Raw genomic sequence first — 15,867 nt, 5'->3', positions numbered from 1 at the left:
TGCCCCAGTGCTGTCTCAGTGTGCAATGGCTCTGCTGGAGGGTCCATCGAGGTCTGAACGATGACCTTGTCCTTCTGTGGGAGCAAAGGTGAGGCCTGGTTTTCAGCTGTGGGGATGGGGCTGTGTTGGTGCCTGGGAGCCCCTGGGTTTGAGATGAGCAGAGCACAGTGATGCTGTGCAGCCCTGGGACCGAGGAGAGGCTCTGGTGCTGTGTCCCAGAGAGTGAAAGAAGCTCCCAAGGGTGAGCGCTGTTGGAATCTGGGTCCTTGATCTCTGCTGAAGCTTTTACCTGCCTGAAGAAATAATCAGCTGCATGCTTTTCACTTTATTTCCCTCAACTAGGTTTGCTTGGTTTATAACCTCTTTAGAGCTGATTTCAGTTCCTTGGCTTCATGCAACAAGTGCCGTGGGCAACAGCCAGAACTCTCAAATGCTTTGGTTTTACTGGGAACATTGAAAAACGAGTTTGAGGTGAATTTTTCTCTGAACAGGAGGTGATTGCACCCCCTGGTCTTGCCCTGGTGAGAGCAGAGGAGGTGGCCCCTGTCCCAACCATTTGTCCTGGGGATAACTGAGGGACCAAGCTCGCTGCCTCCCTGCCAGGCTTCCACTGCATGCCTGCCAGGACCAGGTTTTGCTTCAGGCTTTCCCCTGTGTTCTGACCCAAGATCTTCCTTATCCCAAGCTGGCAGGGAGGGGAGGGCTCTGCTGCCGCCTGCCCTGGATCACCACTCCCCAGTGCAGCAAGGGGCAGGTGCCCAGCCAGGACCAGCGGCTCCGTGCAGCACCAATGGCCTCTCCTCAGGCAGTTTCCCCTCTGAGCACAACAACAAAGTGCAATTTCTAATTGATTTTTTTGCAGTTACATGTTTAATGGAGTCGTTTTTCCTGCAGAAAGGTTTGTCACACACAACCCCCCCCCCCCCCCCGTGTCCCTCCTCCCCATCCCTCCTCCTTTCTAACCCAACCACCGAGGTATCATTTGTTCCCAGCCATTGGCATCTGGTGGCATCAAGACAAATAATCCCCAGCATGGGGGAGCAGGAGAAGCATGGCAGGGAGCTTGGTCCCTGCAGCAGGGAGGTGAGTGCTGGGGGTTGTCCCTCCATCCTCCTGCCTCTGCTGCCAGTGTGGGAGAGTGCCCATGGGCTAGATGGGACTGTGGGGTGCTGGGAAGGCTTGTGTGCTGCTTCCATCCAGCTCTGTGCTCTGTGCCTCAGTTTCTCTGCAGGAAAACAGGCTTCTCCCCGCTCCCCAGGGCCACGCTGGGTTCAGCACAATAGCAAACCTCCACGTTATTATTCTGGGGGCGGAAAGCAGCATTACTCAGAGCCAGGATTGCTAATAACACACTAAATATAGCGCCTTCCATCTCCAGAGTACATTCTGAACTCGAGCTCATGAGCCCTAACCCCCTCCCAAGGCAGGGGCCAGGGCACCAGCCAGCACTCCTGTGTGGGCAGGGATCCGGGAGAGCAACAGGACAACGTTCCCATGGATGCTTCTGCCTGGAGGCGCTTCCCATGGAATGGAAGGAGCAGACGTTGGGTCAGACCCTCCTGAGCTTGCCCAGGTCGAGGGGGATGGGGGCCACAGGCCGAGGCCCCGGGGCAGGCGGGCAGTGTGGGACCGGTTCCCGCAGCCTCTTGGTGATGGTGGGAAGTGGCTGCTTCTCCCACTCGCCCTGCAAGAGAGTTCAGCACCATGAGACCAAGCCAGGGCTTTGGTACTCGGGGAGTCCATATTTCTCCCTACGTGTAAAAATGATCTCTAACGCTGCAAGTGTTTCTCACCCAAACCAGGATGTTTTCTTATGAGAGGTTACTAATGTATCTGTATTGTAGAAGCACCTACACCTCCCCTTAGCAGGTCAGACATCTGCAGTGCATCATGTTGTGCAAACCCAACACATGTAGGGAGCTTCCACCCCGAAAAGTGTTACCCACCAAATCAGATGGAGGTAACTCAAGCCACGGAGTGGCACCGAGCCGCAGCTCAGCCCTGAAAAGTGCTGTGTCCCAGGTGCCAGCAGGAACGCTGCTTGGAGGTGACACTTACACCATGCATGTTCATGGGCAGCTGCTGCAGAGCAGGAGGATCAGCAGCCTGGTGAGATGCTGCGGGGCTGTCACTGCCGTCAGTGCTCAAGGTGACCACAGATGGGGCAAATGCCCTGCTCTGTGTGTGCATGGGGGCATCTCGTCCTGGCAATGCTCCCTGTAAGGAGCAATCTGCCAGGGTCAGACAGTGCCAAGAGCTGAGCATCTGGGCAGGATCTACCCCAGATGTTGTGTGTTGATCCAGGTTGGTGGCTGAGGGGCTGTGACAGCACTGCAGGCTCAGGCTGGGCTCTGGTTCGGTGATGCCACTGTTTGGCTGTGCCGCAGTGTGAGCAGGAGGAGCGGGTTCTGCATGGGGAGTGAGAGCCATGAGTCACAGCAAGAGGGAAGCTGAAGTTGTGTTCAGATGAAATGTCTCATTGCATGGCAAGTGAAACGAGCAAACCCTGGGAAAGGTGGAGGGTGGTGGGTGCATGGGAGTGACTGGAGAGGGGACATCACTGCAGGAGATGCACTTCACTCCATGAACTGGAGAAACAGCTGTTTTCCTGCACCCTTATTGCTTAAAAGAACAGTTAATGGTGTTCAGGGTGCGCTTGCTCCAGTCCTGGGCCCCAGCCTGAGCCTGCCATCTGCCCTGCCAATGCATCCAAACCCTGTGCTCACTCCTTGCTGGCCCTTGGGGTAGGTCAGAGGCATTTAGATTGTTTTTATAGTTGCTTTCAGTGCTTTTGAGTGGAAATTTGAATGTAGAGAGCACAGAGAGTTCACTGCAAGCCCTTGTATTTGCAGAGGACTTGGGGACAGAGAAGTCCCTGCAGCCACTCACAATTGTTACCCTGAGATTCTGCTCAGTAATTAACAGCACTCAATCCTTCCAGAAATCTCTTCAGATTTGGGATCACTGAACTGCAAAAACACGAGCTTAATTAGAGCTGGTGCTTTTCTCTTGGCAGAAGCAGCGTGGAATAAATGAGATGTCTTGAACGGGGGCTGGCTCTGCACACACGGGCAGAGCAGGAGGGGCAGCTCAGCTCCTTCGCCCTCGCTGCCATGCTCCTGACCCAATTTGTGTTGGCATCAGCTCTGCTCCTCTCAAGGCACTTCCCAGCCCCCTCTCCCCCCAATCCTCTCTGAAGTCAGAGACGCGTCTGGGCCATAATTGTGAGGCTTAACTCATAATTGTGCTGCTGCACAAAACTTCTGCACCTTCTTTCCCTGCAGTGGAGCTCTACATGGCCAAGAGGTGCTGGGTCTCCAGCGCCTGGGTTCTGGGAAAGGGTTCCGAGGGACTGGAAAGGTTTCTGCCCCTTCAAAGGAGACTTTGCCAAAGGCGATTTACCGGGGCAGAAAGCTGACGATCTGATACAATCTGCTCCTCATCCTCCAGTGCTTCGGTGGATAGCACTGGATGCAGAAATAGCGTATCACGTAAGTTTGTTATACTGATGAATGGTGTTGGGAGCTGATGGTGATAGGGACCATGGAGCATCAGTGGTTTTAAAGGCTCACCACCATCATTGTCATGGCCATCACTGCTGGGCCTGGTTTTCATTTAAATATCTCACAGCCCTTTTATCTCTCACGTTCTGCCTGGTCGCTGCATTCGGAGGCTGCACAGATGCTGTGAGTAATGTGCTCGCTCTGCTGGGACTTGCTGTGCTTTGCCAGAACCCTAAAACCCACCTCGTGCTTCTCCTTGGTTCTGGAGCCAGCCCTGCTGAAATGCTCAGCAGCCTCCAAACTGCCTCAGGCAAAGGCAGCTCTGGCTGAGCCTGGCTGGGCACAGCCACAGTGGCTCCAGCCAGGCTCTTCTAAGCACCAGTGCTGGGTTCGGTGCCCCTCTGCCACCAGCATCCCCCCAGGAGCTCCAGCTCCCTGCCCTGAGCCCGTGGGGATCAGCCTTGTCCTGAGCTTTTACAAGCTGCCTTTTACCTGGGCCAGGAGCTGCTCTGTGGGGCTGGCTGTAACACTGTACATACCGGGAACCGGACAGCAGAGGATTGGTTGCAGTGCATTGAGATCGGAGCAAAGCTGTAGAGGGATTTCAGCACATCCCTGTTGAACGTGTTCCAGGGGATGGAGTAGAACTGCTGTGGGACAGAGACCTGCGGGCACGTGCACACCTCCTCATCGTTAAACCTGAAGGTAGGAGAAATGAGATGCTGAGAGGCAGCAGTGCTGTCCCTGTCAGCACTGAATGGGTCCAGTTCTCCCTGCTTAAAGCTCAGCCTGGAACAGCTCCAAAGTTGGTGCTGGGAGCAAGGAGAGTCCAGCACAGCCGGCAGCTCCATGGGGAAATCTAGGACTGCCTGTGATGAGGACACCCAGTGCAAGGGCAGCATCTTGCTCCCATGGCAGGGATGCTTGGAGTCTGCCTTGGGTTACAACAAGTACTTTGCATGCACTGGCACTTTCTGGGATGTCTCTTCCTGGGAATGCTCTCCCTTCTTGGCAGTTCTCCTCTTCAATTCCTGGGTTTGGCTGCCCATGCTGGTGCTGGGGAGGGCAGGTCTGTGCTCCAGCTCCTGAACCTGCCCTGTCCCAGTGCTCCCCATGCCCACTGTACAGCCAGCGCCTCAGAGCCCGTGCTGAGCTCTTTCCCAGGGTCACAAGCCAAGGGTGCTGCCCTGTCCCTCTCCCCTGAGCACAGCCGGTACCTGTTGACAAGGTTGAAGTACCGGTGCAGGTAGCCTGGATCCACAGCACTTTTGCAGAGCTCCAGCTGGATCCGGGGGTAGTAGTGCACGTAGTTCACACACATCTCCTCCAGGATGCTGAACCCTCCCTGTGCACAAGACACCAGGGTCCAGCTCTGGCCTGCTAGGGCACAGAGCTCATACCCATGTGCACACACACCTATAGATGCACCCCTTCATGTGCAGGGTGGGCAGTGCTCTGCTCATCTGCCTTTTATGCAAGGACAGACTTTGAGGCTAAATTGTGTGTTCTACAGTAAAATGCAGATTTCCTATAATCCCTCTGCTATATTTAGTCTTGTGTCTGTTGATGGTACTTCTGACAGGCTCTTTTTTTACTGCCTATGTAAGAAAATAACATGAACTGTCAAAAAATGCCACCTCTCTTTAATTACAATTAATCCCCAGTGGAAGAGAGTGTGATGGGAATTAGTGACACATGCTGCTTCTCAATTAGCTCCTTGGCATCCTGCTGCAGGCAACAGAGCCCTGTGGGCTCACTCCGTTACCACCCTCCCCCTGGGTTCTGGCTGTGATTCAGCCTGGGCTCATGCGGGTGCCTGTTTAGTGGGTGTCCCCAGCCCTGGGGTGCAGCACAGGCCAGACCCTGCACTCACCACCGTGGCTCGGCTGCGGTCCTCCGTGTTGTAAGTGCAGGTCGTGATGAGCTCGTCACCCTGCGGGGTTCAGAGACACGTGTGGGTGTCAGAGCGGCGGTTCCTGTCTCTGCTCAGGGGATGGGGAGCTCGGAGCGCAGCACATCTCTGCTCCCTGCAGCGGAGCAGCCCCCGGGGCAGCCTGTTCCCTCCAGCACCGCTGCAGTGCTGGGGGAGCACCGGCTGCATCCCCCCAGGACATTCCCTTTGGCAGCATCCCAGGGATGGCGTCTCCCACTTCCCTTAAGAGTCTTTGCAGGGCTGAAGCAATGAAAACCGTTCACTTTGGCAGCATTTTGAACTGCCAGACCTGGACCCGACGTGATGGCACAACTGCCTCCCTGGCGCAGGTGGTGCTAGAGCCCACAGGGACACCCTGGAGCACAGCCTGGGTATGGTTTCAATGGATGCTGTGTCTTTCGAGCAGGTCTTGGAGCACAGTGGCTCCTGTAGGCTCCCTTCACTCTGCAGCCAGGTCCTTTCTCACCCACACAGCACCAGGGCACTCCCGGCCTCTGTTTTTCCACCTTTTCCCACCACATTTTCTGCCAAAGCTCTTCTTCCACAGGGAAGGAGATGGCACCTCCAGTGCATGCATGGGCTGCCCTCACACCCTGAGGAGCCTCCCTTTGCTAGAGGAAGCCCAGCTAAATGAGGTGTTTCATTTAGCTCCCGGCACTGCTCATTTGCCCACATGGTGGTTTTGTGCCATATGAGATGGGCCCTGGTGTCCCCAAGGCTTCCACACAGGGGAGGGAATGTGGTTGGGGGCACAGGGATCCTGTCCTCCTGCACCCCCCACAGGTGGTGGAGGGGGTGAGGTGATGCAAAGGGGGAGCTCAGGCTGCGCTGTCATGGGAAGCTCTTTGTGCTCTCTAGGTTTTGGAGCTACTCACTGGGAAAACGGGAACCACCTCCTTCAGCATGCGGATATCCTGCAGGGAAGGAAGGGGCCGTGTCAGGGCAAGGCAGTGGCTCTGCATAGGGCACCCACAGGTGATGCCCAGTGAGACCCCCCCCCCCAACCCCATACCTGGAAGTGGGGGCTGTAATGATTGTCTGAGTTCACAACCTGCTGCTCCCGCCCATCCCGTGACAGCACCGTCACCACCTTCCTTCCTGCCAGGTGAGTGTGGAGCTGCGAGGCGAAGATGCGGATGCCGGCAGCAGGCAGAGCCTGTGGGAAGGATGGCTCAAGCCCCTGTCTCTGACCCCATCCATCACCCATCTCCACTCTGGAGCATCCCCTTCTTGTGTGCTTGGGACCAGCCATTCCCACACTGGCTCCCACACAGGGGTTTGGGATAGCACAAATGAGCCCATTTGGGTAGGCCCTACAAAAAACCCTACTAAAGCTTCCCTGAGAGGAAGGAAGGCACTTTGAAACCATCTGTGAGAGAGCTCTTGGTGAGCTCCTTGGAAGCAGATGCCAATGTTCCCATCACCATGGGGGAAAGCACCACTGGGGCACAGCCAGCTTGGCAGTAAGTTTGATGGGAATGGTACCCTGGAGAGCGGAGCAGATGGCTCCCCAGGAGAGCTGCTTTGAGGGGGACTCAGCGCATCCCAACCAGCTGCTCACTGTTTGTTCTACATGGCAGATTTTTCTTTCCAGTGCTACCTCATAGTAAGGGGCTCAGGGACTTTAAAACTGGGAATAGGGAGCCCAGAGCTTTGTGCCCTATCACTGCTGTCTGGGACCTTGGAAAAGGCATTTACAACCTCTCTTCTCCAAGGCAAAGCAGGGCAGAGAGGATGGGGACTCACCAACTGGGTGCACTTGTCGGTGCAGTAGCCTGTGAGGACAAAGGCGTCCTCGCCCGGCGGAATGGCCATCACTGGGGTGTAGACCAAGCCCAGCTCCATGATGCCGGCATCGTGGCGGCGCAGGGTGGCCGTGTAATAGAGGCGGATGCCTGAGGAGTCGCGGCGACCTGCGAGGTGAGAGGACACGGCTGCAGGTGGAGATGGCACCAGCCTCATGCAGCTTCTTCATAGCTGCAGGTTTATATCCCAGGTATTTCCAAGCAAGTCTCTATTGAGTGGCCCCAGGCACATACCCGGTCCCCTGGAGAGGTCACCAACCTGAGGCTGAATTTCTCCCAAGAGAGTAAGGTAAGAGTGCCTTTGGAGAGCCCAGGGTACAAGGGCAGACCCCTGCATGCTGTGGAGAACACCCCCAGAAATATGGCTCATTGCATCTTCTTAACTGATGCATGCAAAAAGCTAAGGCCATGCTGTTATTTACTGGGGGCCTGGCAGGAGGAGACATCCCTGTGGAGCAAGGACTCCTTGTGTTTGGAAAGCTTCTGGTCCCTCCTGCCTTTGAGTTTGCTCCATTTAACTTCCCCTCAGGAGGTGGTGGGAGCTGGAGAAGACCCTGTGCCCATGATGTGCCCTGGCAGGTATGGACTGTGGAGCAGGTGAGGCAGCAGTGAGCTCTGCTGAGATGCAAAGCCAAGCTCTGGCTCCCATTTGCTACCCAGCTTTGTGAGCAAAGGGAAAGAACAGGATCAGTCGGTCAGGAGGGGCCAGGCCAGCTCTGAACTCCCTGTCTCTGGGCTGGAGCCACCCAGGGATAAGAATAACGGGGGAAACACTATTGGTCAACATGCAAAAGCAGAATCATTATGAAAGATACAAGCTCTGTATTTATAGAAGTGTTTCTTCTTGAGCTGCTGAATGTGCTGTGATTGATCTACAGTACATATGCTCTGGTCTCCTAAAAATATACTTGGGTAGTTAAGAACCTACTTGGGTTTATGTTAATGAAGAAACTGAGTTGTTTGTAATCCTTTTTTTCCCAAATGTGTCTCCTGACGATGCTATGAAGCAGGAGCACCAGTGAAACAACATCCCAGGCAGGATGCTGCTGTCTCTCTGGTGACTGGCTCTGGGCTCAGCCCCACCATCCCCACCTTGCACAGACACTGGAGGGGCACCCTGTGAGGCTCAGCTAAGCACTGCTGTTGCCTTGGATCACAGCCCTTCAGGAACACCGCGCAGGGCAGGTTTCTGCCCTTGGGAATCAGCCAGGCTCCCTTCCCCAAGCATCCCTCCAGCTGCTGGGCAGGCAGGAAGATGGGTGCAACCCACAGTGAGGGTGGCTTTGCTGAGACCCCAAAGGCAGCATCTTGGTGAGGATTTAACACATTTCTCCTGCTAGGACAGGTCTGGGCTATCAGGTCTCCAGAAGGTTGGTTATGGTTTTGGCCAGGTTTCTCCTGTGTGGAAGGTGGAGCTCCCCAGCAGGTTGGCGTTCCCTGGCTTTACCTGCCCCTCGCCAGGCATCACCCATTGCACACTCACCTTTAAATATCAGGGGATTGTGGTAATGAACCTCGAGGCGCAAGTATCTGGAGGAGCCTGGGCCACCAAAGGCAACACCTGCTTCTTCAGGGTAGTAGAAAGGCTGGAAGCAGAGGGAGGGTGTTAGGGGAGATGTGGGATGGCTTTCCTGGGGACAGGGCTGAAAAGGGAAACGTCTGGGCATAATCTTTACCCCACTGTGGGCTGAGGGACATTACTTGTGCTCTTGGTTGTGCTTGGAGAGCTGGCCTTGCTGCCAAAGGCTTCATGCATGCCAACATACACATGCAATGGCATAAGTACTGAGCAGGAGCATCACACTGACCTGTGGTGGGTACGCTGGGGTGAGGTGGAAAATCGGACTCATCCATGGGGAGGATGGGGAGATCAGGTAGGGCTGCATCCAAAGGGGCAACCAGCATGGGGCAATCCCAAGGTGCAAGCAGGGAGGGTGGGGAGGCAGTAGGAATGCACCCATGGTGCTGGTCCCATCTCGCACCCACCTGCGCTCCCATGGCCCATGCCGCAAGCACGTGCCTGCAGTAGTTGAGCCGCTCGGGCTTCATCTTGGAGTCACAGGGCCCGTTGTAGTGGGGGAAGCTGTCGAACTCAGCAGCACACTGGAAGACTTCCATGTGGTGGACCAAGGCCTCGTTGCCCGCCGTGATCACTGGCTCATACTGCAAAGCAGCACACAAGGAGGATGCATTAAGAGCGTTTGTGGAGCCCAGCACTGGCAGCTGCTGCCTGTGCAGGCTCTACCAGAAGCCCAAGGCAGGGACGTTGCTGCCTGTTACCGATGGGGACAGTTTCTGTTGTGTGATGTCCACCACAACCCACAGAGAAACTTTGCGTCCTTTCTCCAGTGACAGATGCACCTGATCAGCAGAAGATCTTCATCTGCTTTGTGATGGCCGAGCCCTTTGCCAGGTTTTAGGGCTGCGGTGACCCTGGGGACATTGCAGTTTCCTGCAGAGGGTCCTCGCCCCCTTGCAGTACCTGTGCCCACAGCTACAGGGATTTGGTTATAGCCAGCAGCTGCTTGGGCACAAAGGGGGATTTGGGGTAGAAAGAGACTTCAAACAAGCCCAAGGAAGGGCTCTGGTTGAAGGCACCAGCTGCAGACATGGTCTGCAGCAGCAGGAAGGGAGCAGGAGTTACGCACTTTTTACTTACACACAGATGATTCATTTCACACCATCTGTTGCAGAGAAAATCCTCCTCCTGAGCTTTCCTTTGCAACATCGTCTCTACCCTGTAAATGGCTATGCACTTGCTTCAGTCAGGTTCCCCTCTCCCACTGCGTGCTTTGGCCCTGGGTGAATGAGGGCACCCCCCGAGCCTGGACAGGGCGACCGATGCTATTGATGCTCTGCCAGCAGCCCAAGATGGGCCTCAGATCAATCTCACCCTGTCCTTCCCTGGGCCCAGGCTGCCTGCACGGCTGCCTGTGTGCCACAATCCTGACTGCACAGCTCCCTGTGTGCCACGATCCTGCCTGCATGACTCCCTGTGTGCCACGATCCTGCCTGCATGACTCCCTGTGTGCCACGATCCTGCCTGCACGGCTCCCTGTGTGCCACGATCCTGCCTGGATGACTCCCTGTGTGCCACGATCCTGCCTGCACGGCTCCCTGTGTGCCATGATCCTGCCTGCACAGCTCCCTGTGTGCCACGATCCTGCCTGCACGGCTCCCTGTGTGCCACGATCCTGCCTGCACGGCTGCCTGTGTGCCATGATCCTGCCTGCACGGCTCCCTGTGTGCCACGATCCTGCCTGCACGGCTCCCTGTGTGCCATGATCCTTCCTGCACGGCTGCCTGTGTGCCATGATCCTGTCTGCACGGTTCCCTGTGTGCCACGATCCTGTCTGCACGGTTCCCTGTGTGCCACGATCCTGCTGCGAGTCTGCCCTGACAGCTACAGCTCTGCCTCGAGCAGGGATCAGCTTTGGAAGGAAGCTGTGTTGAGCCTGCTCTGGTACTTGCTCAGTGTGCCGGGTGGATAGTCACCAACCTGTCACCCATTCTAGGTTCTCCAGGAGATGTAAGGATGCTACTGGCTGGTGGGATGGCTCTGGGAAATGGTTTAGTACCGTGCTGGGAACATGTCTGGGTCTGAAAGCTTCCCTGTGAAAGGGTGAGGAAGAGGTGAACTTTGCAGTGTAGCTGAATGTGAACACGATGGCTGATCTGGACCAGGGAAGGCAACCCCCTTCTCCTGCCTCTTACCATGATAATGTGGTGCTTGGGGAAGCCATGTGGGAGCTCTGCCATGTAACACCAGTAGGTTGTCTCCCGGCTGGGAATGACAATGTCAGGGGCTGTTATCTCCATGGTCTTCATGTCGCTGGGCAGCTCAGGGATGGTGATGTTGGGCTTTAGCAGCTGCACCCTCTGCAGTCCCCTGTGGATGGCAGAGATGTTGATGGCTTGGAGGGAATGGACCGGCTTCTCCAGGATCCCATAGATGAGGTGCACGGTGCCATCCTGAAGAGAGAGTAAAGTGTATCACTCAGTTTTTCATGCAGGTGTCATGAATCCAGGAATGTGCCTTTTGACACATTTTGACACATGACCTAACCAGTATCTCACTTTGTTGTCCTAAGACTGTAGATTACAGGGCATTCCTTTGGCTGACATGATCACAGAGGGTTTCCTACCAGCTGGGAGACTCTGAAGTTTCCTTTGAGTGGCATCAGTAAAGGTAACATCTCCTTTCTGCTCTTTCAGAGCCCCTGCGCTGGAGGCTGGGACAGCCACCCCAGGGCTCATCCTGCCCTGCAGCCCCAGCCTCGCCCCCAGGCAGCAACCTGGGGAGGGAGAGCAGAAACAAAACTTCTCCCTCAGATCTTCCCTTTCTCCAGCTTCTGTTGGGGGCACCACAGGAAGCTCTGCTGAAAGCCTACTGCAAGCAATGAAGTTGCTGCTGAACCCAGTGAGCTCTGGACAGGAGATCGGAAAGAAAGGAACAAGAGCACAACTTTCCCTTAGAGGACCAGAGAACAGAGACCTGCAAGTCTTTTCCCAGTTCACACAGCAGGTTTTCTGCTTCCAGGGCTCTCTGTTTTGGCAGGCGGTAGACGTTTCTCACCACACGACAAGCTTCTGAAAAGCAGCAACAGAAAGTCGAGGGTGCTCTGTGCCCACGTTGGCTTTAAAATATCCTGCCCACCAAAGGCTTTCATCTGCAATGAGCCTTGCACCGATTCCTGCCTGCACCTGGGTCAATGGCTGAGACCCTGAAGCTCTTTGACGTCTCCCCTGGGAAGGTTTTTCCATATCCCATCTCACAGGTGAGTGGTGAATGCAGATCCCGAACCACACGCAAGTGCACTGCAGCAGTTCTGCTTGCCTCCAACTCCTGCCATACCCCTCTTTGCCTCCCATTGAACATCACCAACACCTTTCTGTAACACTCCAAACAGTTGGCTCCAGACTGCAAACCAGAGTGATGCAGGAGGGTATTTATATAGACCTAACACATGCTTAACAGGAGGGGATGATGCAAATGAGCTAAAATATACACTTTATAGAGGTTTATAAGGGGTTGTAAATAGATCCTGCCAAACATTACTCATGTCCCAGGACTGACATCTGTAGCATGCTTCCCTTCTGCCCTAGACAGCATAATCACCTGATGCTGCTCCCGAAACAAAGCACTGGTCAGGTACAACCGTGCAGGTTGGGTTTGGAGCCCTGCCCAGGGTGGTGCCGTACCTCTATGAGATAGTCCTTGGGGTCACAGGTGCTGAAGGCTCTTCTGAAGAGGAGGTAGAGCCCCTCCGGAGCCCCCCAGGCCCCGAGGAACTGGTAGTCCTGCTGAGAGTCCATGTGGAGCTGCCCCTGGGCATCGCTCCAGGCATCCTGTGGGAGGAAGAGCAGGAGCTCAGTGGGAGCCAGGCGCTGACCACCAGCGGCACCGCACCGTGAGTCCTGCTCACCCACAGTGGAGGGAGCCTGGGTTTCGGTTGCCCCAAGCCTGGTCCAGCAGCCCATGGCCTTTGCCATGGCAGCCCTATGATATAAGTGACCCAGCAGTGCCAAGCTGCAGAAAGACCTTCCCAAGGTGAGATGCATCTGGGGGAAAGCCCGGAGGGACATGGGGAGGTGTTACATCAGTCTGTGCTGCGGTTTGAGTGTACTTGGCTGGGGAGGGACCTTCAGGGGTTGATGTGCTCTGCCAGACCCCTGCCACAAAATGCTCTCAGTTCAAACCCAGACCCTGCTGGGCTGTAGTGTCACCAGAAACTGCCATGTCAAAATCCTTCATTTGCTGTGGCCAGATGCTCCCGGTAGCCCAGCATGGCCTCCCCAGAGCTGCTCGCTGGTGACAATGGTGACGAAGGCACATGGAGAAGCAGGGCAATAACTTACTCCTGTGCTCGTGCATTTCAAAGTTTGGAATATGAAATCATGCAATAATTTGGATTTGAGCAGTGCTGTTGTCTCGTTCTTTGCATCACCCATTGATATCTTTGGTTTACAGAGAGAAAGCACCTAGGAAGTTCCTCACTGTACATACACCAGTGGGACTGGTTCTCTTATCTTGGGGGAAAAAAAGAAGACAAAAAGAATCAAGCATCTTGGCTCCATTTCAGCCAGAAGTGTAGAGTGATATTTCGAGAACATATTGTCCTTAGAGGGGGAGAGTGAAATCAGCTCCATGAAGCTAGCATGACATTTGTCTTCATAGGAATATGGTGTGCAAATTGATCTCATAGTACATGGGGGGCTAAGCAAATTTGGATCTTTTTGAAAGCTGACATACTTGTCCAGAAGAAAGGCTGTTTGGAGAGAGAAAACCAGGACTGGAAAGACTTACAGAAACCTCCTTGCAGGATGCTGATGCTGTTCACCAACCGAAAGAGAAAGCCCAAATGCTGCCCAGTGCTTAATGCAGTGGTGTTTGTCATTCAATGAGCACATGAAAACAGATTAAAAATGACCCTTTATGTTTTCTTTACATGATTCTGTGAAATGTTGTAGCATTTGAGCCACCACACAACTGGAACGCTGGTAATTAGCAGGAAAACAGTACAGATAATAAGCCCTTCTTTTCATCATTTCATTATGCTGCAGCTCACACTGTGACTGATGGTGAAAGAATGTGTTTTATGGTTAATTTGAAGTAAGCAGAGAGGTAAAATTTAACTTACTGGAAAGCCTTACATGCGGAAAAATATGAACTGCTTTCTGCAGCCAGGCACGGTTGCAATGAACCCTTTTGTGGTGCTCTGGGGACAGGGAGCTGCTGGAGAGCAGGGGTTGTGCCTGCAAGTGCCACCCCAATGGGAAGACAAAGCAAACACAACCCTGTACAAGCCACCAGCACCAGGAAGGATGGGGATTGCGGCAGCACAGTCACATCAAACAGCAAAATGAGCCGTGTGTCCCTGGGCTGCACCAGGCGTTTGCAGGGTGCCCAGAGGTGTTTGCATGTGGGGTTCCTGGTAACGCTGCTGAAGGCACCGGAGCAGTTTTCCATGTCCTGCCCATCCCTGCGGCCGTGGCCGGAGCAGCCTCTGGCTGGTGACTCCTGCACTGGCTCAGTGTCATTATGGGAGCTGTGGTTAGCTTTTACTGTGACTGATCACAGCCCACAAGCGAACCAGGGCATTGATAAACCCTGTGCGCGTGTGTGAGCTGGTCTCCACAGCCACCGGTAGCTCTTTGACCTAAGCACAGCAGAGACACCCAGGCTCTGGCTTCACTCTGCCTTGCTGATGTGTTGCTGTATTTATTCTTTCTCTTTAGATTTAAGATCCTGTGCCAAGCCCATAGTGCAGACCTGATCTGTGGGTCCCTCTGGCATAGAAACCTCCAGCCCCTTCGGGACCCCTTCCACCTGAGCAGCAGCAGCGGTCCAGCATGTGCCGTGCCCTGGACCAGCCCTGCTTTCAGACCACAAGCCAGATTCACCTTTGGGGAGGCAGCCCCAAAGCAGTTGTGCAAACACACAGCAACTCACCCCAAAGTAGGAGTTGTGCCCATCGCTCCAGAGCACGGCCAGGTCCGCATTCTCGAACTCGCCCCTGTCCGACATTCCGAAGAGGAGCCCGAACTGCAGGTCCCTGACAAGGAGCTGGAAATGCACGACTTGCTTGGGATAGCTGACGTTCCAGGAGAGCTCCAGCAGCCCCTGGGGATCCAGGGGCACCTTGTAGGGAAAATCAGTCCCACGGGGTGCCAAGCCCTGCAGGGCCACCACCAAGATGACCAGGAACACCGCGATCATGGTAAGGTACACGGATGCTACTTCCCTTAGCTTGAAGCTGGGACAGGAGCAGGGCTTGCTCCTGGAGGTCTGCATGCTGGGCAGGACGCACCCGCGCGCCCGTCCTTGCCCATTTATGTGCTGGCCCTCCTGGGCAAGCCGGGTAAGTGAGAGACCTTAATTGCATTTGGTTGTTGGGAAATTGGACTGTTCTATTGACCCCCCACCTCCTGGCCAAACACTTGTCATTTGCTGCTTCCCCTTAATTGGCTCTAATTGCACATGGACATTATCAATAGCAATTGAATTTGACTGGGCTGATGTTATTCACTCTTAAATCTTCCTTAGTGGCCGTTTGCTCGCAGGCTGCTCTCGCTGAGCCCTGCGTGGACATCTCTGCCCTGCCTGTGCTGCCTCCTGCCCAGCTCTGCAGCCAGCCCTGCCTGTGCTCTGCAGGGCAAGAGTCCCGGGATAGCCCCAGGAGCATCCCAGCAACAGATCCCAGCCTGGGATCACGTATCACTGGAAAGGTGGCCAGACTAGGGGAGTTAGACCTCACCACAATACCCCATGGGGATGTATTGTCTCTGGAGGGCTCCACAGGGTCTCAGTTTACTTTTCCATGTGGAAAAATTACAGTTTTAGTTAGTAACTGTCACAGGCACTGAGTTCTGCTCTTCTCAGCCTCCTGCCCTGGCAGCTCCCAGCTGCTCCTCTCCCCTCTCTCCTCACCACAGGGCTTTGCAGTACACAGATTTCACTCCTCAGAGCAGCTGGGAGAAACAAGGGCTCAGCAGTGCTGCCCCGAGCAGCTCCTTAGGATGTGCTTCTCCTCTCAGATTACTCTAGGATGGGACAAGACGAGAGTAACTGCCCTGCACTGATTACTTAGATAATTATCCCATGATGTTGAGTATCTCAGGAATA

The 15,867-nt window shown here is 54.8% G+C and overlaps 1 protein-coding gene across 1 annotated transcript; it reads right to left on the bottom strand.

The window, feature by feature from the left end:
- Positions 1-1,549: 1,549 nt before the first annotated feature.
- On the bottom strand, positions 1,550-15,042 carry DBH (dopamine beta-hydroxylase). The gene is made up of 12 exons (XM_005142487.4): positions 14,695-15,042; positions 12,444-12,590; positions 10,956-11,213; positions 9,228-9,404; positions 8,725-8,827; positions 7,183-7,349; positions 6,449-6,592; positions 6,312-6,350; positions 5,377-5,436; positions 4,721-4,848; positions 4,043-4,202; positions 1,550-1,684 (listed from the first exon to the last, which is right to left on the bottom strand). The coding sequence occupies exons 1-12, from the start codon at positions 15,034-15,036 to the stop codon at positions 1,550-1,552; spliced, it is 1,860 nt and encodes a 619-aa protein (XP_005142544.2). The 5' UTR covers positions 15,037-15,042.
- Between the last annotated feature and the right edge of the window lie 825 nt (positions 15,043-15,867).

Source organism: Melopsittacus undulatus, chromosome 11 (assembly GCF_012275295.1).
Source record: "Melopsittacus undulatus isolate bMelUnd1 chromosome 11, bMelUnd1.mat.Z, whole genome shotgun sequence".
Classification (NCBI taxonomy): Eukaryota; Metazoa; Chordata; class Aves; order Psittaciformes; family Psittaculidae; genus Melopsittacus; species Melopsittacus undulatus.
This window is presented reverse-complemented; position numbering and strand designations above follow the sequence as displayed.